The following is a 17,822-nucleotide window of genomic DNA, read 5'->3' on the forward strand; positions in this document are numbered from 1 at the left end:
TGATGCAATATTATCACTTAACTTTAATGGAATGATTTATCATTGGTCTTTTGTAAGGTAAACATTATTCATTGATGCGTCAAATATTTATTGGACACGAGAGACAATATATTTTGAGCATCGTAAAGATTTTATTATATTCGCACATCAATACCTAAAGGGCAATTTATTATTTAGGTATATTTTTTTGCATTTTAACTACTTCTGTATTGCGGAATATACATTGCTCTGGCTGAATACTTAAAAGGATTGTGTCTATGTGAACACTGAACGGCTTGACATGGTTTGACCAGAATTTTCTTGATAAAAAATTTGATAAACTCGTGATAATCTGCATCGCGAGTTTCTCAGCTACTTTATAGACTTCAAAAATACAATACGATAAGATCCTCAAGTACCTCTATGCTCCAGAAAATTTCGTACATTTGAACGACAGTCTTAAATTTGAACAATAATAAGTCATTGGCAATATTATCGTCAATATGATGAATTAAATACAGTAAAAAATGTATGCAACATTTTTAATAAAGAAGTTTAAAATATAAATTTAATGAAATAGATTTCATGACTTTTATAATAAAACTATTATTATAATATATAAAGCTACACTATTAAATATTATATAAATCTTGCACCCATTTAAAAAACGGATAAAACTTATTCCAAAACTGTAGTTTAGAAATTTCAAAATTTACTTCAATAACTTATTCAATGTTTATGGGCTTTGGGTAGCAAACAAACACATCTCTCTATAATCTATATCTCATAGAAAAAAGTCCATTACCGTAATGTTATTAATAATTGCACCATTAATTTCAATAAAAATCAGGCACAACTGTTACGCGGAGTACCCATTTTGTAGGGTTCGTTTAATATTTTCACTACTGAATAGAAGTAAACTTTCCACCAGGGACTAGTGACGATTTGTTGGTTAAAAATCTGACTTCACTAGCTTGAGTCCCGTCCGACTAGGGCCCTTCCGGCCTCCTCCACTCAAGCGACAGCTCAAGCCGAGGTTCGAGATCCCCGTGGCGGGGGACGCCCTTGCGCATGTCGCTACCAGGGTGAACCTTCAGTTCACCCACGCGTCCGCGTTAAAATGAAGACAAAAAAAACTTGAGCTTTTTTTCGATACTGTTCGAGAAATACTTTCAACACACTGTCCTTATTACAGAACTTCGATGATGATAAAGTAAGTGTGACTAACCTCCGTTCGATTTGACGTCATATTCGATGCTGTAGCGAATATTTTAGTAATCCTCAAACTCAAACTCAAACTCAAACTCAAACATTTATTTATTCAATTAGACTTCTTCTAGAAGCACTTTTGAAACGTCGTTAAGTACATATTTTTAACATTTACCACCGATTCGGAAAGCAGTATCTACGGAGAAGAATCGGCAAGAAACTCCATAGTTGCTCTTTTTAATCATGTCAGATTTACAATTTTACAAATTACATAATATGTAATATCATAATATGCCAAAGAACTGTCCTGTGGTTTTTACGCGACAACCCTCCATGGGTTTTTATCTTCCATATATTCCTTAATACTGTAATAGGCTCTCTTGACAAGTACATTTTTTATATAAGATTTAAATTTAGAACTACTAAACTCTTTAATATTATGAGGAATTCTGTTGTAAAAGCGTATACCTTGGCCCATAAATGAATTTTTAACTTTAGCTAGCCGGAATAATGGCATTTCAATTTTATTTCTGTTTCTTGTGTCATAACAATGTCTATCTCCTACTTTTGTGTGTAAGTAAGCGTTATTATGTACATATAAAATATTATTAAATATATACTGCGACGGTACAGTAAGGATACCAGTATTCTTAAAGAGATCTCTTAGTGAGTCTCGAGCACGCAAATTATATACAGAGCGTATGGCTCTTTTCTGTAATATAAATATAGTTTCTATATCTGCAGCCCTGCCCCATAGCAGAATTCCATAGGACATTATGCTATGAAAGTAGCTAAAGTAAACCAATCTAGCCGTTTCTTCATCGGTGAGATGCCTTATTCTTCTAACTGCATATGCAGCTGAGCTGAGCTTAGCAGCGGTGGTGGTGACATGGGCCCCCCATTGAAGCTTCTCATCCAATGTCAAACCAAGAAAAACAGTCGATTCCACAGGGTTTAATACCTCCCCGTTTAAAATAATATTCCTTTTCACCTTTTTTACATTTGGGAGGATAAATTCTACACAATTTGTTTTTTTTGTATTTAATAGTAAATTATTAGCATTAAACCAATTGGATATGCGTAAAAGAGCAGAGTTTACGCGAGTCCTGCATTGTGATTCAAAGAATATTAATTTATACGCCGTTAACAGGTATTATGAGTATTGTTTTTTATCAGGTAATTAGGCCATAATTCTTAATAGTAAGTACAATAATTCATTTTCAAAATAATTAATAAAAAAACAATCAAAGGTCTTAATTACAGTACTTACATAGGTTTATGAATTTTTATTTTTACCTCAATTCTGAACTAAGCTTTAGGGCTGAGATCCCTATTATAATACATACATATAAATATACTCTATTTCCATGAATTAATATTTACAATTGAAGTTATAATTTATAGTTAAATGTTATGTTAAGTAGGTATATCTATCTTGGATTGTTTGTCATTCGCAACAGACTCAAATGTAAAAGAGATCGCGGGACGTATCCAAATCGGGTTGGCGGTTTTCTGGAAACTTGCAGAAGTTTTTAAATCTAAACTTCGGCAGTGCCTAAAAACTAATGTATATAACCAAGGTTCAACCTCGGGGTTTTTTTCATCTATGTTTTCTTCTTTTTCGTCTGTGGACTTTTGCGATTTGGCACTATCTTTTCTAGTTAAAGGTTCAAGGGCAGTTTCGGTTGTTGTTATATCAGGAGTATCATTCGTGTCTTTCGTTGAAGTTTCCTCAACAGAAGTACTTGGTGCTGTTTCAGTAGTTTCAGTCTGTGGAGTACTTTCAGGTTTAGCGGTAACAATCTGTTTTTCTCGTTCTCGTAAAACATGACTTTGCCTGCGAGCAAAACGTTGGCTCGGTCGTCTTTCAAATTGAACAGTTCGACGAGCACGATTTTGTTGAGTTGTTTGGTATTCAGTTTTTCCTGAATATTGAAATCTTGATCCCATCCTAAAGAAGTTTTGCCTAGCCGATGGGCCTTTAACTGGAGCACGTAAGCGGAAGAATGTGTGGTATTGAACAGCACACTTCCAAAGATGTTTGCAAGCTTTTTCGTTATGAAGGCGAAACACGAATGTATGTTCTTGCTCACGCCCTTGGTCATCATCTTCCACTACCACTAAGGTCAACTTCTTCTTTTTGAAATTTAATTTTGTTATTTTCGGCCAAAAGAACAATCCAATTTTTTGAGGACCTTCAAAAACAAGTATGCCTGTCGGTGTTAACCCTAAATGATATTCGCAACCATCTTTTCCCAGAACTATGTGCATGTCCACACCATACATTTCAAGCCACTTAACTTTATTAAGATAGTTTACTTCAGCTTGTGCAGGTGTAAGACCTTTATATTTTTTATACTCTTCCAATATTTCAATTTCCATCTCCTCAGTTTGGTTGGGCACGAAACGGAATTCCGACACTGTGGCTGGAGTGTGAACCGTTTCATCATAATCTCCCAATTCTGACTGTAATGCTAGAGCTGCCAACTCTACAGCTGTTGTATGTGGACATTCCAACTTGCTCTCTAAAATGTCTTTTTTCAATTGTAAGAAAAATTGATATCTTGTCAATTCTTCTCTGAGATTGTTAGGTTCGGATGAATAAAATTTAACTTTTAACCTCAATGTGTAGGGTGGTCCAATTTTCACTTGCTTTTTAATGGTTTTTGTTGGATCCAGCCAATGTTGCACATTATTAGTATCTGTGAATTGTAATCCAAAATAGTCTTTTTCTATTAAATCCAGAGAGTAAAACACTTGTTCATACAAATCAGCAGCACTAGCTTTTTTGGTAAGATTTATAGTTAAATCAGTATCATCAAGTAACATTACCTTGCATTGAATCAAATTTTTATTTGCTGATGATTTTTGACTTTGTTTCTTGCGTGTCTGGCTAGACGATCGGCCTTTTCGACTCAGAAATCTTAACATGTTTGATGATGTACCTGTAACAATAATAAATTCTATTTAAATTTTAAGGAGTAATATTAATTATTACTACTACAATAACTAAGTTTCATTTCATTTCATGACATAAGTCTAGTCTAGGTTACTTAAGACAATACAATCCTTTTCTCGGAATCAATCACGCTATTTTAGACCAGTACTATCTCCTTTATAGGTAAACATAGAAGCCTTCATTTTAGGAGGATTTTATGCTACATAAAATACTGATGTCCAATCCTCAGGCGCACAAATCTTAATCAATAAAACTATACTAATAACTAGCTGTGCCCTGCGTTTCTACCCGCAGTGCTCTGCTCCTATTGGTCTTTGTGTAATGATATAGCCTTCCTCGATAAATGGGCTATCTAACACCAAAATATTTTTTTTCAAATCGGACCAGTATTTCCTGAGATTATTGGGTTCAAACAAACTCTACAGCTTTATTATATTATAGTATAGATGCACGGCTGTGAGATCTAACACTAACATAAAAAGAAGAATGAAAGACAGATGTAACGCTGGAAAGATGAAATTGTCAAAGACTGCAGATTAAAAACTGACAAGAGATAGCATAGGATTGATTGAAATGGAGGCTCCTATTGTCAGGAGAGCAAGACTCACTTAGTTATTACACCAGCCTAGTAGTAGTAATAGGAGGGGTAGGATAGCTTCGATAGCATTTTTTATCTGTTGTTTCAATTAGTAATTATTATTGTTCAGGTTGAAACAACATTTCTTTCTACACTAACAATGTAGTCATGTAATGTAATCACTCCACTCTGACCGAACAGATGTGATATATAATACAAGCCATATGCCATTTTGTAAAATAATATGAAGATAAGTTTATAATAACATTTTAACTATCATGTAATCAGTTAATTTTTTTCAATTCTTTATACTTTAAAGCTCTTAATCTTTAACACTATCACTATCACCAGCTATTTCATTAGCTTAGGTATATTGCATTTTGCGTAAATGTTTTTTATTTTATCATCAATTATTTTTCCTCTTCTGTTTCATAATTTTAGCAGAATCTATTATTTTAATAGACATTATTTTAATAACTATGAAAAATCAAAAGAATGAATGGTGCATCTATTATACAGGATGAATGCAGTTCAGAATAGGTATCTTAATAAGTTATAGAATGTCTCCTAGGAATGTTTTACTGCAGCTGTAATGGTTAAGGAACCTGCCCTTCTACAGAACTTACTTGTTCCAAAATGAAAATCAACCAGTGTTACATATCAGTACACTTCACTTTTTTACATGTATTATCTGCATCTGTTTAATGAGTTTTAGTAAGATGTACACAAAATATTTGTCAACTACTTTTTTAATAAGTTTCCATGCATATTTCACATGGATCAAGGTATTTTTACTGTATGTAATGAGCACACAAACTTTTTAATCAACAAAACATTTCAATTAATAACTTGTGATAATATACCCATACTTGGGTACGTCAAATATTAATTAAGTTTATGCTTGTATTTGAAATTATTCTCTTCATAAAAGTAGTGGTTGTGATACATCTTTATCCTTTCCAAATGTAAATATAACTGTTTATGATAAGGTCATAGATTAATTGGCTAATATTCATAGAAATACATACCGAAAATAGAGCATCGAATTCAACACACATCAGTTTCACATATTCAAAGTCACAGCACAAAAGATAACTTTATTTTAAATTGTTATTTATTCATTGTAAATTGATTGTAAATCTCATCCGCACTGAATATAAAATTCACAAAACCTGTTTTTATTACTGTTTTACACTTAAATGTTCGATTAAAGTTATTTTTCTCTGTGGTTCGAACTATCAACTATCAAGTAATCAAGTAGCTAATCAGCCATAGACGTCGCCACTCGCCATTTCCTTTTTATTATTTTTAACTCTAGTATCTTTGATTACTATTCGATAAGATACGTTACATAATTTAATCTATAAATTATAGTATTACTACTTTTGCTCTGTATTGTATACTTTACTTATTATATATATAATAACAAATTTAATATGTGATTATATTGCTAATATGAGATAGAAGATAGTTCTTGTGGTTCTATTTGTTTGTCTATATATTAAATATATTTCTAGCTCTATGGAGACTGGAAAATATAGAGTAAAAAACATTTTTTATCTGTTACCTCAGATCAAAAATCAAAATGTATAATTGTATAATGGAGGTATAATGTATTATCTATCTTTTCTGCTCTATTCTCTATGACTCAAAGTATTGAAGGCTAGTGTTAAATTTGATAGTATTTGTATTTTTTGTTTTTTCACGGCATTTAATTCAATTTAACATTTCTAATAATTAACAAATAATATAAATATTCTTAAATATTGCGAATACATCTATCAAAAATATTACATCTTTATTTTTAAACTAAAAGTGAGGTTATGTTTGACAAATCGACAGTTCATTCTATATCTATTCATTATTCATAATATTTCGTTACGATAATTTTGCTAAAAGTCGTACACTAATACATTGTTTTAGTGAGTGTTATATTTGGGTTTGATTTACAGATGCCGGTTGCCGATGAAATACAGTCTTCTTGGGCTGATGAAGTTGAGATTGATCAAGGTGCTCTTCCGCCACCCTCCGAAGTCGTTGAAAATGGCTTAAAAATTGTGACTGAATACAAATACGATAATGACAACAAAAAAGTCAAAATAGTACGCACTTACAAAATAGAGAAGCGTGTAGTTTCCAAGGTACACTATTATTTTTCGATAATTTTGCATTGCAATCAGATTATTTTATGAATCATTTTGTAGATATATTTATTATAATAGCGAAAATTATACTTTATTTGCTTTATAATAATAATTTTTATATAATTATCTTTTAGAGTGTTGCTAAGCGTAAAACATGGAGTAAGTTTGGTGACTCTGCAAATGATAAACCTGGTCCCAATCCAGCAACAACTAATGTTTCTGAAGATGTTTTTATGCAATTCATAAGTAGCAAGGAAGAGGCTCAACGACCTGATGATGGTGAATTAGATGGATTGAAGGTATGCAATAATATTAATAAATATTACATAAATTGTAAGTTATACAGTTTAAGCTTTAAAATAATATGCTTATACGATTAATAACCAATTTTATCATTACATCAATTCAAATATTTACATTTTTTAAACAAAATACACAGATAAAATTTAATCTTCAACAATTTAGTATTGATTGCAATATAAAATTGCATTCCCTAAGGTCAATTTACATACTTGTAATGTAAATGTACATGAATACAATACTTACATTTTTTTAATTAGGTTAGCAGGTCAAATCTTATTGTATCCTAAAACAATGAGGAAGTTAATGTAACCCTGCAAATCTTTGTATTCTAACATGCAATCAAAAATATTCTGAACATTAAAAAATGTTTCTTTAGTATATGCTTCTTTAATTTTAATTAATTTCAGCCACCAACAAGCAGTGTTATATTCAAATGCCGTACCTGTCAAGGAGAACATTGGACTTCAAGTTGTCCATTCAAGCACACTCAGCTTGCCCAAACTAAGGCTAATGAAGCCGCTAAAGCAGCAGGTATGTTAATAATAAAAAAAGTTCCTGTAATATTCAGATTTTCTTTTTTAATATAGCAATGATTGAGCACAGATAGTTTGTATATTGAAATTTGTTTTGAAGTAGGAAGTTGCATAATTTCTTTCCCTTACGTAGTTTTGTATTGTGATTATTGTATTTATATAAAATTTGATCAATGTGAATTAAGTATCTGAACCTAATAAACAACAACAATTCATATTATAGGATAGATGAATTTTTGAAGTGAAAACTTCTTTAGCGGCGTTGGGTATAAAATCTTAAACTCGCGTCAGGACACGTGACCTGACCGAAAAAGCGTAAGACGGATGGATATCAAACATGCTCAACGTTAATAATCAAGTTTTCACTTCTGCCGGCACTCCCGGAGTGCAACCTGTCTTTTTTTTTTAATTGGTTTTGATTTACTTTCTCAGAGGCGAAAGCAGCCGCATCGTCAAACAAATATGTTGCTCCCAACTTGCGTGAAGGTGCTAACCGTGGAACCGGTCGCGAGCCACCCGGTGCGAGACGTGGTGATGATGTTGCGGCCATTCGTATCTCTAACCTGAGTAACTTTGCTGTTGAAGCTGATCTTGACGACCTTGTCAAAGGGTTCGGTCCAGTGCATAAGCTGTATCTCGCTAAGGAAAAGGTATATCCTCTATACAATGTTTAGTCTTGTGTCATTAGTATAACGGTTCATATTTGACATACTTACCCGTTATTAAAGTTAACAATAGAATTGTAGTGCTTGTTGAATTTTAAGAAAGTTTTTGAACAAAAAACTGCCAGTTTTCCTTTTAAATTAAGTTTAGAAAGCTCTTTTTTTATTTAGATAAATCTATGGGTATAATCATATTTGTTTTTATTTCAGAGCACTGGACTTTGCAAAGGATTCGCCTATGTCCATTTCAGATTTAAAGCTGATGCTGCGAAAGCTATTCAAACCCTTAATGGACATGGTTATGATCACTTGATTCTGAATGTGGAGTGGTCTAAACCCCCACAAAATAACTAAACATTGTCTATGTATTTTTGTAATCCAGCATATTAAACATTCATTTAAAAAATTAATTGTTTTATTTCTCTTCTCACATTTTATGTTTAATAATAAATAAAGATCTTTTAAAACTCATTTTGCATGAAAAATTTAGGTTTCCTTCTTGGTATTTATATTCTCCTACAGAAAAATAATTGTTTTATTATTATTGATCAATGCTTGAAAGGTAATAAAAAAAAGATGGGTTGCACACCGGGAGTGCTGGCAGAAGTGAAAACTTGATAATTAACGTTGAGCATGTTTGATATTTTGGAATGGTATCCATCTTACGCTTTTTCGATCAGGTCACGTGTCCTGACTCCTGACGCGAGTTTAAGATTTTATACCTATTACAGAAAGAGTGCTCAACGCCGCTAAAGAAGTTTTCACTTCAAAAAATGATAAGATCTAAGAAATACAAAGTTTTGGGTTCATAATATAACATACAAATCTTTCCAATATATTTAATTCATACACAGACTAGAGACCAATTTTTACATATATTTTCTTAAAATGTATTAAAAGCTATTAATCCATCAGTCCTCGGAATCACAGACACAATAGAAATCTATTGTGTCGCGCCCCGATCGGGGCTTACGGTGGTCAATGGGTTAAGCAAACAGTCAAGCTCTACCAGATATAAACAAACATGATTTATAACAAGAGTCAAAACTACATTTGCACATAAATAAAATTTATCTTAGAGAGTGGAGTGCTACACAATAATTGTGATAAAATAATACTATAAAAGTTCTTGTTTTAAAGATCAATATCATATTTTTCATCATCACTATTAGGGCTATATGGATCATCCGGTAAACGAACTTCTCCACAGAACATGAGTTCTACATAATGGAAATAGTCTACTGCTATATTTGTAAGCATTGCTCCTGTAGTGATTCCAAGTACCGTCCCCATAATTGGTCTTTGTCCAATAGAACTTTTTAAAATCGCCCATAGGAATATTGATCCAAGAGGCCAAAGACAACCACCTAAAAAGGCCCATGAAAAACGCCTAGCTGGTGTAGCAGCAGCTATGTGTGGTCTCGCCCACAGCCAAAGGCCAGCACCTCCTCCGGCTGATAAAAATAATACATCTGTTATATCTCTCCGAGGAAACAACCTGAAACACAAATTTGATTTTATGATGAAATTATACCGGTACGTAATGATAAAATGGAAGACCATATTTTATTCTATAACTACATACCTGACCATTAAATGTGGATTCATAACACTAACAGACAAAGTTGTGTAACTAACAATCCCTTGCAAAGGCAAATAATAGAAAAGTACATTGTCCCTTGTCAGTGGAGGAACTCTCAGATTGTTTACAGATTTATTGACGATATCCACTGTTTTAGTAATAGTTACCGGGAGGTCATTCACTTTTCGCATAATCTGGCGATAAATTCTCTCAAAAATCTCCATGATTTTAACAATAATACCCGTGTATCTGTTATTCTATGTACTCGGGACTTCAACACAACGCAAAGTAATTACGTTACGTACTTGCACATTATTTGGCAAGTGTTATAGATTCTGATAAATGACGGTCACAGTGCACATTTATAATTTTAATGTAAGATATATATATGTTGCAAATAGTTTTCAAAGGTTAACATATAATAAAGAGTTTTATCAGCAAATATTTTTATAGTAAATTGCACATTCAACACTTATTTGTATCGAAATTAAATCACATTTTTAATGGAATTTTTGGGTTAAAAACTTAAATTTCATTACATTATTTAATATTTTAATTTAATAGTCAATTGAGAAAGGTGACAAATTGACAATTAGATTTGAGATAATGAGTTTTGACATTACGCGGTGCGCCCATAGACTACAGTTTTATAGTACGCATAGATATGTAGACTACATAAAATACAGTACAACAGACAACTGTGGGTGTCTTCCGATATGCACTGCGACCACTGTAGGTGTGACGTCAATTCAGTTATCAGTATACTGTGAAGCCGTTCCTTTATAGCCAGTTATACTGGTTACGATTTAAAACGGAACGCAATCCAGTATACTGTCAGCCGCATTTTTTGACGCAGCATTCAAATGAGTGTATTAAAGTTTTCTAGAACATAAAAATAAACTGTTTTGGAGTACTGTCCAATTAAAAATATTTTAATTAATATTAATTGTAAATTGAATTTATAATATAATAAAAGTAAGTACTTTTTCATAAAAAAGAACTTTCAGCTCGTATTGAACATTTTCAACACAGTCTAATAAAGTTAATTTTTGCAATTCTTCCATTGTTTTATTTATTAATCCAAACTAATTACAGAACTTTAAAATTTTCTGATCATACTGTAGCTTTGTATAAGACGTTAGGCACTCGAGTGGTTTTGACTGATCATATTACTTGCTCTGTGGACTGATCACGTGATCAAAGTACTGCGAGTACCTAACCTCGAAAACGCCAGTGCTCACGTTAGAATATGGCGGCGATTAATGACGTCATAAATTTCCCTAGGGTACTGCGGCAGTATACTGGCAGTCCATAACGGAACGAATTTTTCTACAGTGATAGCACTGTGCAGTGGTTGCAGTGCATATCGGAAGACACCCTGTAGGTACTGTGACTACCATAGTCCATTCTACATGGGTCTAAGTACCCGTAGTATTTTATGACTTTGGTCCACATGCTTAGGACACAATACTGAATATACACATAACCAGGACATCTCCATGGGTATGTAATACAGCAATTCAGTGATGTGAAAGAGATGGTTTCACGAACTACCTACATAACCACATACATAACCTTTAGATTATATTAGTAGAGAACGTCACAGTAACCGCAGTGACTCAGTGAGTCAAATATTGTCACATGTCGGTGTCCCGTGACCAAGCCCGTGACTGAACCGACTGTTTGAATAAGGTTTGAATGTTGAAATGGTGTAAATTTTTAGTTATGTGAATGTACATTTCAAAAAAGTTGTGTTGCGAATGCGCTATTTTGTCTTTTTGATCATCGAAAATTAACCCCTATGAAAACTCACTGTCTCGTAATGGCGTGAAAAAGGCGTGAAAACATGTGGACTTGTCATTGAAGATATAGAGAAGACACCACGAACAAAATCTGTGCTGCAAGCGCGGCGGCGCGGGGTCTCTCTTAAGACGAGGCATAATTTCTGGCACTCAGAGACCGGTTACGGTACTAGACGCTAACACAGCCGTAATAAAGTTGAATATCGCGTACGCTCTTTGATCGCGTTCGAGCTCGAAAAGTAAGTCTCATTCTTATTTAGTTTATAACTAAAGTTATAATTATTGATCTAGAGAAAAACTATCTTGGTATTCGATAGTAAACTCTTTTTTCTTACTGTTAACATTTATTTTAGACATAAAGTCCTAGTAAATCTTAAAAAAAATGTAATAATCCTTATAAAAGGCATAATTTTTGAATAAGAAATGAATCGAGCGAAAATGTTACAATTACGTATAGTACGTGGTACGACATAAAAGAGATGAAATTAATTATTTTGGAACTAATTCGTTTTTCATTACCTGGCAACCCTGAATTGGCAATGTAGCTGTCAAGTTGAATATAAATTTGTTTTTTTCGTGAAGTGGAGAATTATTGAGATAAAATTGTTATTTAGAACAAGAAATTTATATAAAAAAGGAGACATCATGAAAAAGGTTAAACGTAGCGGTGTCCGTGATGTGGTGTATAAAGTTTTTATTCGGTGTTTGTCCGAATTTCAAGCTGGAAATTTATTGACTGATTTGGAAAACGTTTACAAACGTACAGCAGAATATACCGGTGAGATTCCATTTATTTTTGCTCAGTACTACTTAAAATAGAATATTCCATTAGTGACGAGTGTTTAATGTATGTATGTATGGCGATTATTACGTTTTCGCAATTTAATTTGAGGTTATTTGTATGTAAACAAAAACTAGTTTTTATAGTGCGACCAGCACGATTTGAGTCAAGAAGTTATATCCAATCCAACCAGCCTCAAATAAAGTACCTAGTTTAGATTTTACTACATAGTATAGTGATAACTGTTTTCATACAGCTATCTATCTATTAATCAATCAAACCATAAGAAAAAAAAATCATATTTACTGTATCATATTTACAGATACTGAAGATGCCCCGTACCCTCTTGCCAGTACTTCGAAACAGAGTGATGATCAGTCCTTTGAAGGAGTAGAATATTTAGATTTTGATGAATTATATTAATGTACAAAATTTATCTACAAAAAAAAATAAAAATATGTGGTTTTCAAATCGCCTTGTTTTTTTCTACCCGACGGACCCAGAAAGAGGGTAATGTGTTTGAGCTGCATGTATGCTTGTTTGTTTGTATGTTTGATTCTATGTGCGCCTCTGCAGTCTAAGCACTTGACCGATTTTTATAAAATAACTAATTCCAAATACATTTAAGTAAAATTTGACCTAGGTAGGTCAATTAAAATACTAATGTATTTTTGTCTTAAATTTACACTATTGCTACAATGAAACAATTATAACGGTATTTATTTTAGATTATATATATAGATTTTTGGATTTTTATTCTATAGTATCAAGATCGCTTGCGTCGCAGTATCAGTGTTGCTATATGAGCGACGGTGGCGCCCTCATTTATTTTCATCTCTTTTGTGTCGCACTGTAACTGTCTTGTACATGGAAAGAAAAAGACCCAATAAATCATAAACTAAAGTTCCATTTTGATTGTATGTGTGCCTGTTTCAGAATATTAATGCAAATTCACATAAAATTTAGGGAGCCTCTCCTTAAGTTGGCGGGGGGAAATTAATTTTTTGCACTTTTTTAAAGTGAAACTTTTATTACATCGTCTCAAACTTTTTGGTCTGTGTAGCGCATGTCGCGTGACGGTCGGCTGCCGAGTAGGTAGGTATAAAGCAGTGTTCGGAACCATAGACTTTCGAAACCGTACGATAATTATCGTACAAATACGATAATTTTGTGCCTAAGTTTCACTTTTACCGTGGTTTCATAAAACCACACAACATTTTTTTTGGCTGTGTCAACTGTTCGTTAACTGTTCTTCATTGTTATATCGTGGTTCTATCAAAAATTTTTGAAGTGAAAACTTCTTTAGCGGCGTTGAGCACTTTTTCTGTAATGGGTATAAAATCTTAAACTCGCGTCAGGACTCGTGACCTGATCGAAAAAGCGTAAGACGGATGGATATCAAACATGCTCAACGTTAATAATCAAGTTTTCACTTCTGCCGGCACTCCCGGAGTGCAACCCGTCTTTTTCTTTTCTAAAAAAATCACTTAAGTTGGCGGGGGGAAATTAAATTTTTGCACTTTTTTTTGGCTCTATCAACTGTTCGTTAACTGTTTTTCATTGTTCTATCAAAAAATTTTTTTGTTCGTACTTTTTTTTATTATTTTTCCAACACCACAGATAACACAATGAGTAATATTATCTGTGAATGTGATTAACACTCTGCATATTACTTGCTCTGTGCTGCATGTTATGAGGCGATCTGACATAAATGTCAATTATTGTCATTTGTCAAATCTACTGAGTGCCGAGTGCGAAATGCTTGACATTTGACAAAAATAAATATTTATTCATTATTGGTTATCCAAAATTAACAATATACATATTAAATAATAATTATTTTAAAACTGTAAGCTGTGTAGTTTTCAAATAAATAAATAAATAAAAACCAGAGAATTGTAATGAGTACGGCTTATTTTTAAGGTTACCTACTACTTATATTGCTTTTTCACACCATAATAATATTACTGTATAATTTTTTATGTGGTATATAAGAAGATTTGTTTTAATTGTGTAAATGGTTCTTCCTAATGTAGGCAGGATGCTTATTTTAAAAAACGCAGTAGTTGCACATAACATTTGTTATTCAAGACTTTTTAAAAATAGTTTTATCAAGTGTTGTAGTATCAAATCATATTCTAAAAGTCTCATCTTTGGTATTGAGACATCTTGTGATGACACTGGTTGTGCTATTATCGATGATAATGGTCAACTTTTATCAGAAAAATTGTATTGTCAAAATTTGGTACATTTGCGAAATGGAGGTATAATTCCAGATGTAGCTCAAGATTTGCATAGAAGATATATTGAACCAACTGTCAATGATACCCTTGAACAGGCAAATGTTTCTTTGGAAGATATTAGTGCTATAGCAGTCACACTCCAACCAGGCTTACCACTCAGTCTTGCTATAGGAATGAAATATGCCAAACATCTGTCAAGGAAGTTTAATAAACCTCTGATACCAATCCACCATATGGAGGCTCATGCTTTGGTTGCTAGGATGGAACATGGTATTTCTTTTCCTTATCTAACACTACTTATATCTGGAGGACATTGTCTATTAGCTGTTGTAGAAGATGTGAATAAATTTAAGTTATTAGGACAAAGTATGGATTTAGCACCTGGTGAAGTGTTTGATAAGGTTTCTAGAAGAATGAAACTGCGCAACATACCTGAATATTCTAAAATGTCAGGTGGCCAGGCTGTAGAAGTGGCTGCATCAAAAGCAACAAATCCACACATGTTCAAATTGCCTTTACCATTAGTAGAATATAAAGATTGTAATTTTAGTTTTAATGGATTGAAAACAGCGACTACGCTTAACCTGTTAAGAAAAGAAAGGGAACATAAAATCGAAGCAGATGGATTAATACCTGAAGTTAATGACTTGTGTGCAGCTTTATTAATGGCTATAAGTAGACATCTTGTTCACAGAACTCATAGAGCTATAGAGTTTTGTAGGCAACGGAATTTGATACCTATGGATAAAGGGCAATTAGTTGTTTCAGGTGGTGTAGCCTGTAATAATTTTATTTTTAAAAATCTTAATGTTTTGTGTGATGAAGTTGGATATAAAATTTACAGACCTTCATCAAAATTATGCACTGACAATGGTGTCATGATAGCATGGAATGGTCTTGAAAAGTGGAAAAGAGGTATAGATATAGTGACAGATTTAAACAGCTTAGATTTAAAGGCTGTTAGTCCATTAGGTAAAAATCTTATTCCTGAAGTATGTGAGGCAAAAATTCCAATGAAATTATTGAAAATAAAAATGAAAACTTACCTTTTCTTTTTATTTACTCTTAGGTATATTACATTTATTCTATTGTATTGTATTAGTTTACTATAACTGACAGTTTATCGTTATTTTATATAATTTTTATTATCATATAAAATAACGATAAATTCTCAACCTGAAACTTTAACCTATTCCCATACTACCATAAGTAATAGGTAATCCTTGATGAAATATGACGATATAAATTTATAAAGAATAGAAAAATAGAAATATGTCTAGTTTTGTTTTAAATATAAAAATTTGTGATCGCAAAAAAAAAATTGAGTCACAATATTTAAGGATAAATTCAATATCAGATTTAATTAATAATTCGTTTATGAGGTACAGCAAGTTACAAGCATGGTGCCACTCCAGTTTACCGTTACTGCACATTTACGACTTACGATTAATGCCATCCCCTTCGCCACTATAATGTAGCGTAGACTAGGTGGCCAATCGGAATTTGGCAATATATTAATTGTGATGTAATATTAGGCATCTATATGGACATACCTACAACAAAAGACCAAAAACTAGTTGTGGTTATAGCAACAGAAGTCACAACAACCATTGAGAACAACTGTATAGGGTATTAAAACATACGGTCTATGTACATTAAAAAAGAACGGTAGGTATAGGTACCGTCGCAATATCCAAAGAGAATACAAATACTACGTGCAATATCTTCGATAATGTTGTGTTCATGAATAAAAGATAACCAAATTCAAAGATTTTGTACCTACCTACATAAAGAGATGTATAATTTAAAACATCATGTAGGTACTTTATACGATTTAAATTGCCATACGCGCCGTTACGATAACATTATGCATGTATGTATTCACTGGCCTTTTTTATTTTACGTATTTATGATATGTGCATCCTATTTCGTCTCATAGGAGCTTGAAATTTGAAGCGTCGTATTTTATTTTCATTCTCGTTACAACGCTGTATCAAGTTCTATTTCAAAAAGTGTAAAAACGCGTTCCTTGTTTTAAAATGTTTAATGTACGAATACTTAGGAAGGAACGAAGGAAGTTCCTATCATGCCGATTTGTACATCGCATAGTGGAAAAAGATCTGGATCAAAATATTTGCGAATTTAGTGAGGTTCCTGGTCCCAAATCTTATCCTATAATAGGAAGTTTATATAAATATTGGCCCTTTGTCGGTAAGTGATTAAAATAATTATAATAAGTTTTATTGATAGTGTAAGATTCAAATAATTTGGAAAATCCAAAAGTGCACGCCTCATAATTTTTTTTAATAAATATTTATTAATTATTATTTTTGTTTATTTAATAACAATTAAACCACATCGAATCAGACCCTGAAAAATGAAAGGGTTCTATTCCTGAGCATACTCAAGCGTAAGAGAAAAAAAATGACTCGATTAGTAAAGTATTTCGGTCGCTATCGTGTTAACAAGAAAAAGGATCCGCACATACAGACACACGGACGTCCAAGACAGAACTTTTTTAAACTGTTTTTTAACTAGTTTAAATAACAAAAATGACATCAAAAATATCATGAACGTTAAAAATAGTGTTTTTTCTTAATATGTGTGTGTATGTATTATCTTACAAGTGCAATGTATGATACATAAAGACATTTTAAGTTTGAAAAATCAGATGTTTTGCGCGAAGTGACAGTAGTACCCACCTCAACGCTTCGCTTATGAGGCGTGCAATAATTATCCTCTTCTTTAAATTTAATGAATGTAGGCATTGAATAATAGTAGATATTTTTTTAATGCAATATAGATAGTTAAGATAAAAATAATAATAAATAGTACTGTTTGACTTGTGTTTTGAAAAATTCTTTCGGTGTTAGATAGCTCATTTATCGAGGAAGGCCATAGGCTATAATATCACGCGACAACCAACAGGAGTGGAGCCACGGGGGTGAAACCGCGCGGAGCAGCTAGTCTATACTTACTTACTTATAATATTATAAAGAGGAAAGGTTTGTTTGTATGTATGTATGTATGGTTTTCACGCATAAACAA

At 32.6% G+C, this 17,822-nt stretch overlaps 5 protein-coding genes and 1 long non-coding RNA gene across 12 annotated transcripts in view; 4 read left to right on the forward strand and 2 right to left on the reverse strand.

The window, feature by feature from the left end:
• dib (Cytochrome P450 302a1, mitochondrial) overlaps positions 1-17,822 on the forward strand; it is a 114,616-nt gene that overhangs the window by 92,850 nt on the left and 3,944 nt on the right. Inside the window, exon 1 of one of the 3 annotated variants that reach the window (XM_089700935.1) lies at positions 16,238-16,647. The exons of 1 other annotated variant lie outside the window; for it this stretch is intronic. Coding sequence is in view for 1 of the 2 variants with exons in the window: in XM_089700933.1 (XP_089557059.1) it covers positions 16,814-16,985 (172 nt within the window). In the remaining variant the exon portion in view is untranslated. One more of the 3 variants, XM_089700933.1, reaches the window with a different exon arrangement.
• On the reverse strand, positions 2,299-6,034 carry yrt (erythrocyte membrane protein band 4.1-like yurt). 3 transcript variants are annotated; one of them, XM_089700858.1, is made up of 3 exons: positions 5,753-6,034; positions 4,021-4,133; positions 2,299-3,890 (listed from the first exon to the last, which is right to left on the reverse strand). In XM_089700858.1, the coding sequence occupies exons 2-3, from the start codon at positions 4,025-4,027 to the stop codon at positions 2,605-2,607; spliced, it is 1,293 nt and encodes a 430-aa protein (XP_089556984.1). In that variant the 5' UTR covers positions 4,028-4,133; positions 5,753-6,034; the 3' UTR covers positions 2,299-2,604. The 3 variants fall into 3 exon arrangements, with proteins under 3 accessions (XP_089556984.1, XP_089556982.1, XP_089556983.1); XM_089700856.1 differs by having other exon boundaries at positions 2,299-4,133; positions 5,753-6,033; XM_089700857.1 differs by lacking the exon at positions 5,753-6,034 and adding an exon at positions 5,351-5,693 and having other exon boundaries at positions 2,299-4,133.
• On the forward strand, positions 6,340-8,772 carry eIF3g1 (eukaryotic translation initiation factor 3 subunit g1). 2 transcript variants are annotated; one of them, XM_089700952.1, is made up of 6 exons: positions 6,340-6,386; positions 6,677-6,865; positions 7,003-7,167; positions 7,579-7,702; positions 8,137-8,354; positions 8,577-8,772. In XM_089700952.1, exons 2-6 carry the CDS (start codon positions 6,677-6,679, stop codon positions 8,718-8,720), a joined length of 840 nt encoding a protein of 279 aa, XP_089557078.1. In that variant the 5' UTR covers positions 6,340-6,386; the 3' UTR covers positions 8,721-8,772. The 2 variants fall into 2 exon arrangements, with proteins under 2 accessions (XP_089557078.1, XP_089557077.1); XM_089700951.1 differs by lacking the exon at positions 6,340-6,386 and adding an exon at positions 6,394-6,539.
• On the reverse strand, positions 9,359-10,546 carry LOC149484649 (uncharacterized). The gene is made up of 2 exons (XM_089700374.1): positions 9,952-10,546; positions 9,359-9,864 (listed from the first exon to the last, which is right to left on the reverse strand). The coding sequence occupies exons 1-2, from the start codon at positions 10,170-10,172 to the stop codon at positions 9,501-9,503; spliced, it is 585 nt and encodes a 194-aa protein (XP_089556500.1). The 5' UTR covers positions 10,173-10,546; the 3' UTR covers positions 9,359-9,500.
• Positions 12,238-13,002, forward strand: LOC149484650 (uncharacterized). Its single transcript, XR_016316295.1, has 2 exons — positions 12,238-12,528; positions 12,854-13,002. It is a non-coding gene; the product is annotated as an uncharacterized LOC149484650 (long non-coding RNA).
• Positions 14,268-15,901, forward strand: LOC149484651 (tRNA N6-adenosine threonylcarbamoyltransferase, mitochondrial-like). 2 transcript variants are annotated; one of them, XM_089700939.1, is made up of 3 exons: positions 14,268-14,374; positions 14,416-14,436; positions 14,808-15,901. In XM_089700939.1, exons 2-3 carry the CDS (start codon positions 14,433-14,435, stop codon positions 15,884-15,886), a joined length of 1,083 nt encoding a protein of 360 aa, XP_089557065.1. In that variant the 5' UTR covers positions 14,268-14,374; positions 14,416-14,432; the 3' UTR covers positions 15,887-15,901. The 2 variants fall into 2 exon arrangements, 1 of the variants encoding a protein (XP_089557065.1); XR_016316293.1 differs by having other exon boundaries at positions 14,351-14,454; positions 14,808-14,934.

This window comes from Colias philodice, chromosome 11, assembly GCF_061535455.1.
Source record: "Colias philodice isolate Cphi_HAF_F1 chromosome 11, ilColPhil1 Martin Lab GWU primary, whole genome shotgun sequence".
Taxonomy (NCBI): Eukaryota; Metazoa; Arthropoda; class Insecta; order Lepidoptera; family Pieridae; genus Colias; species Colias philodice.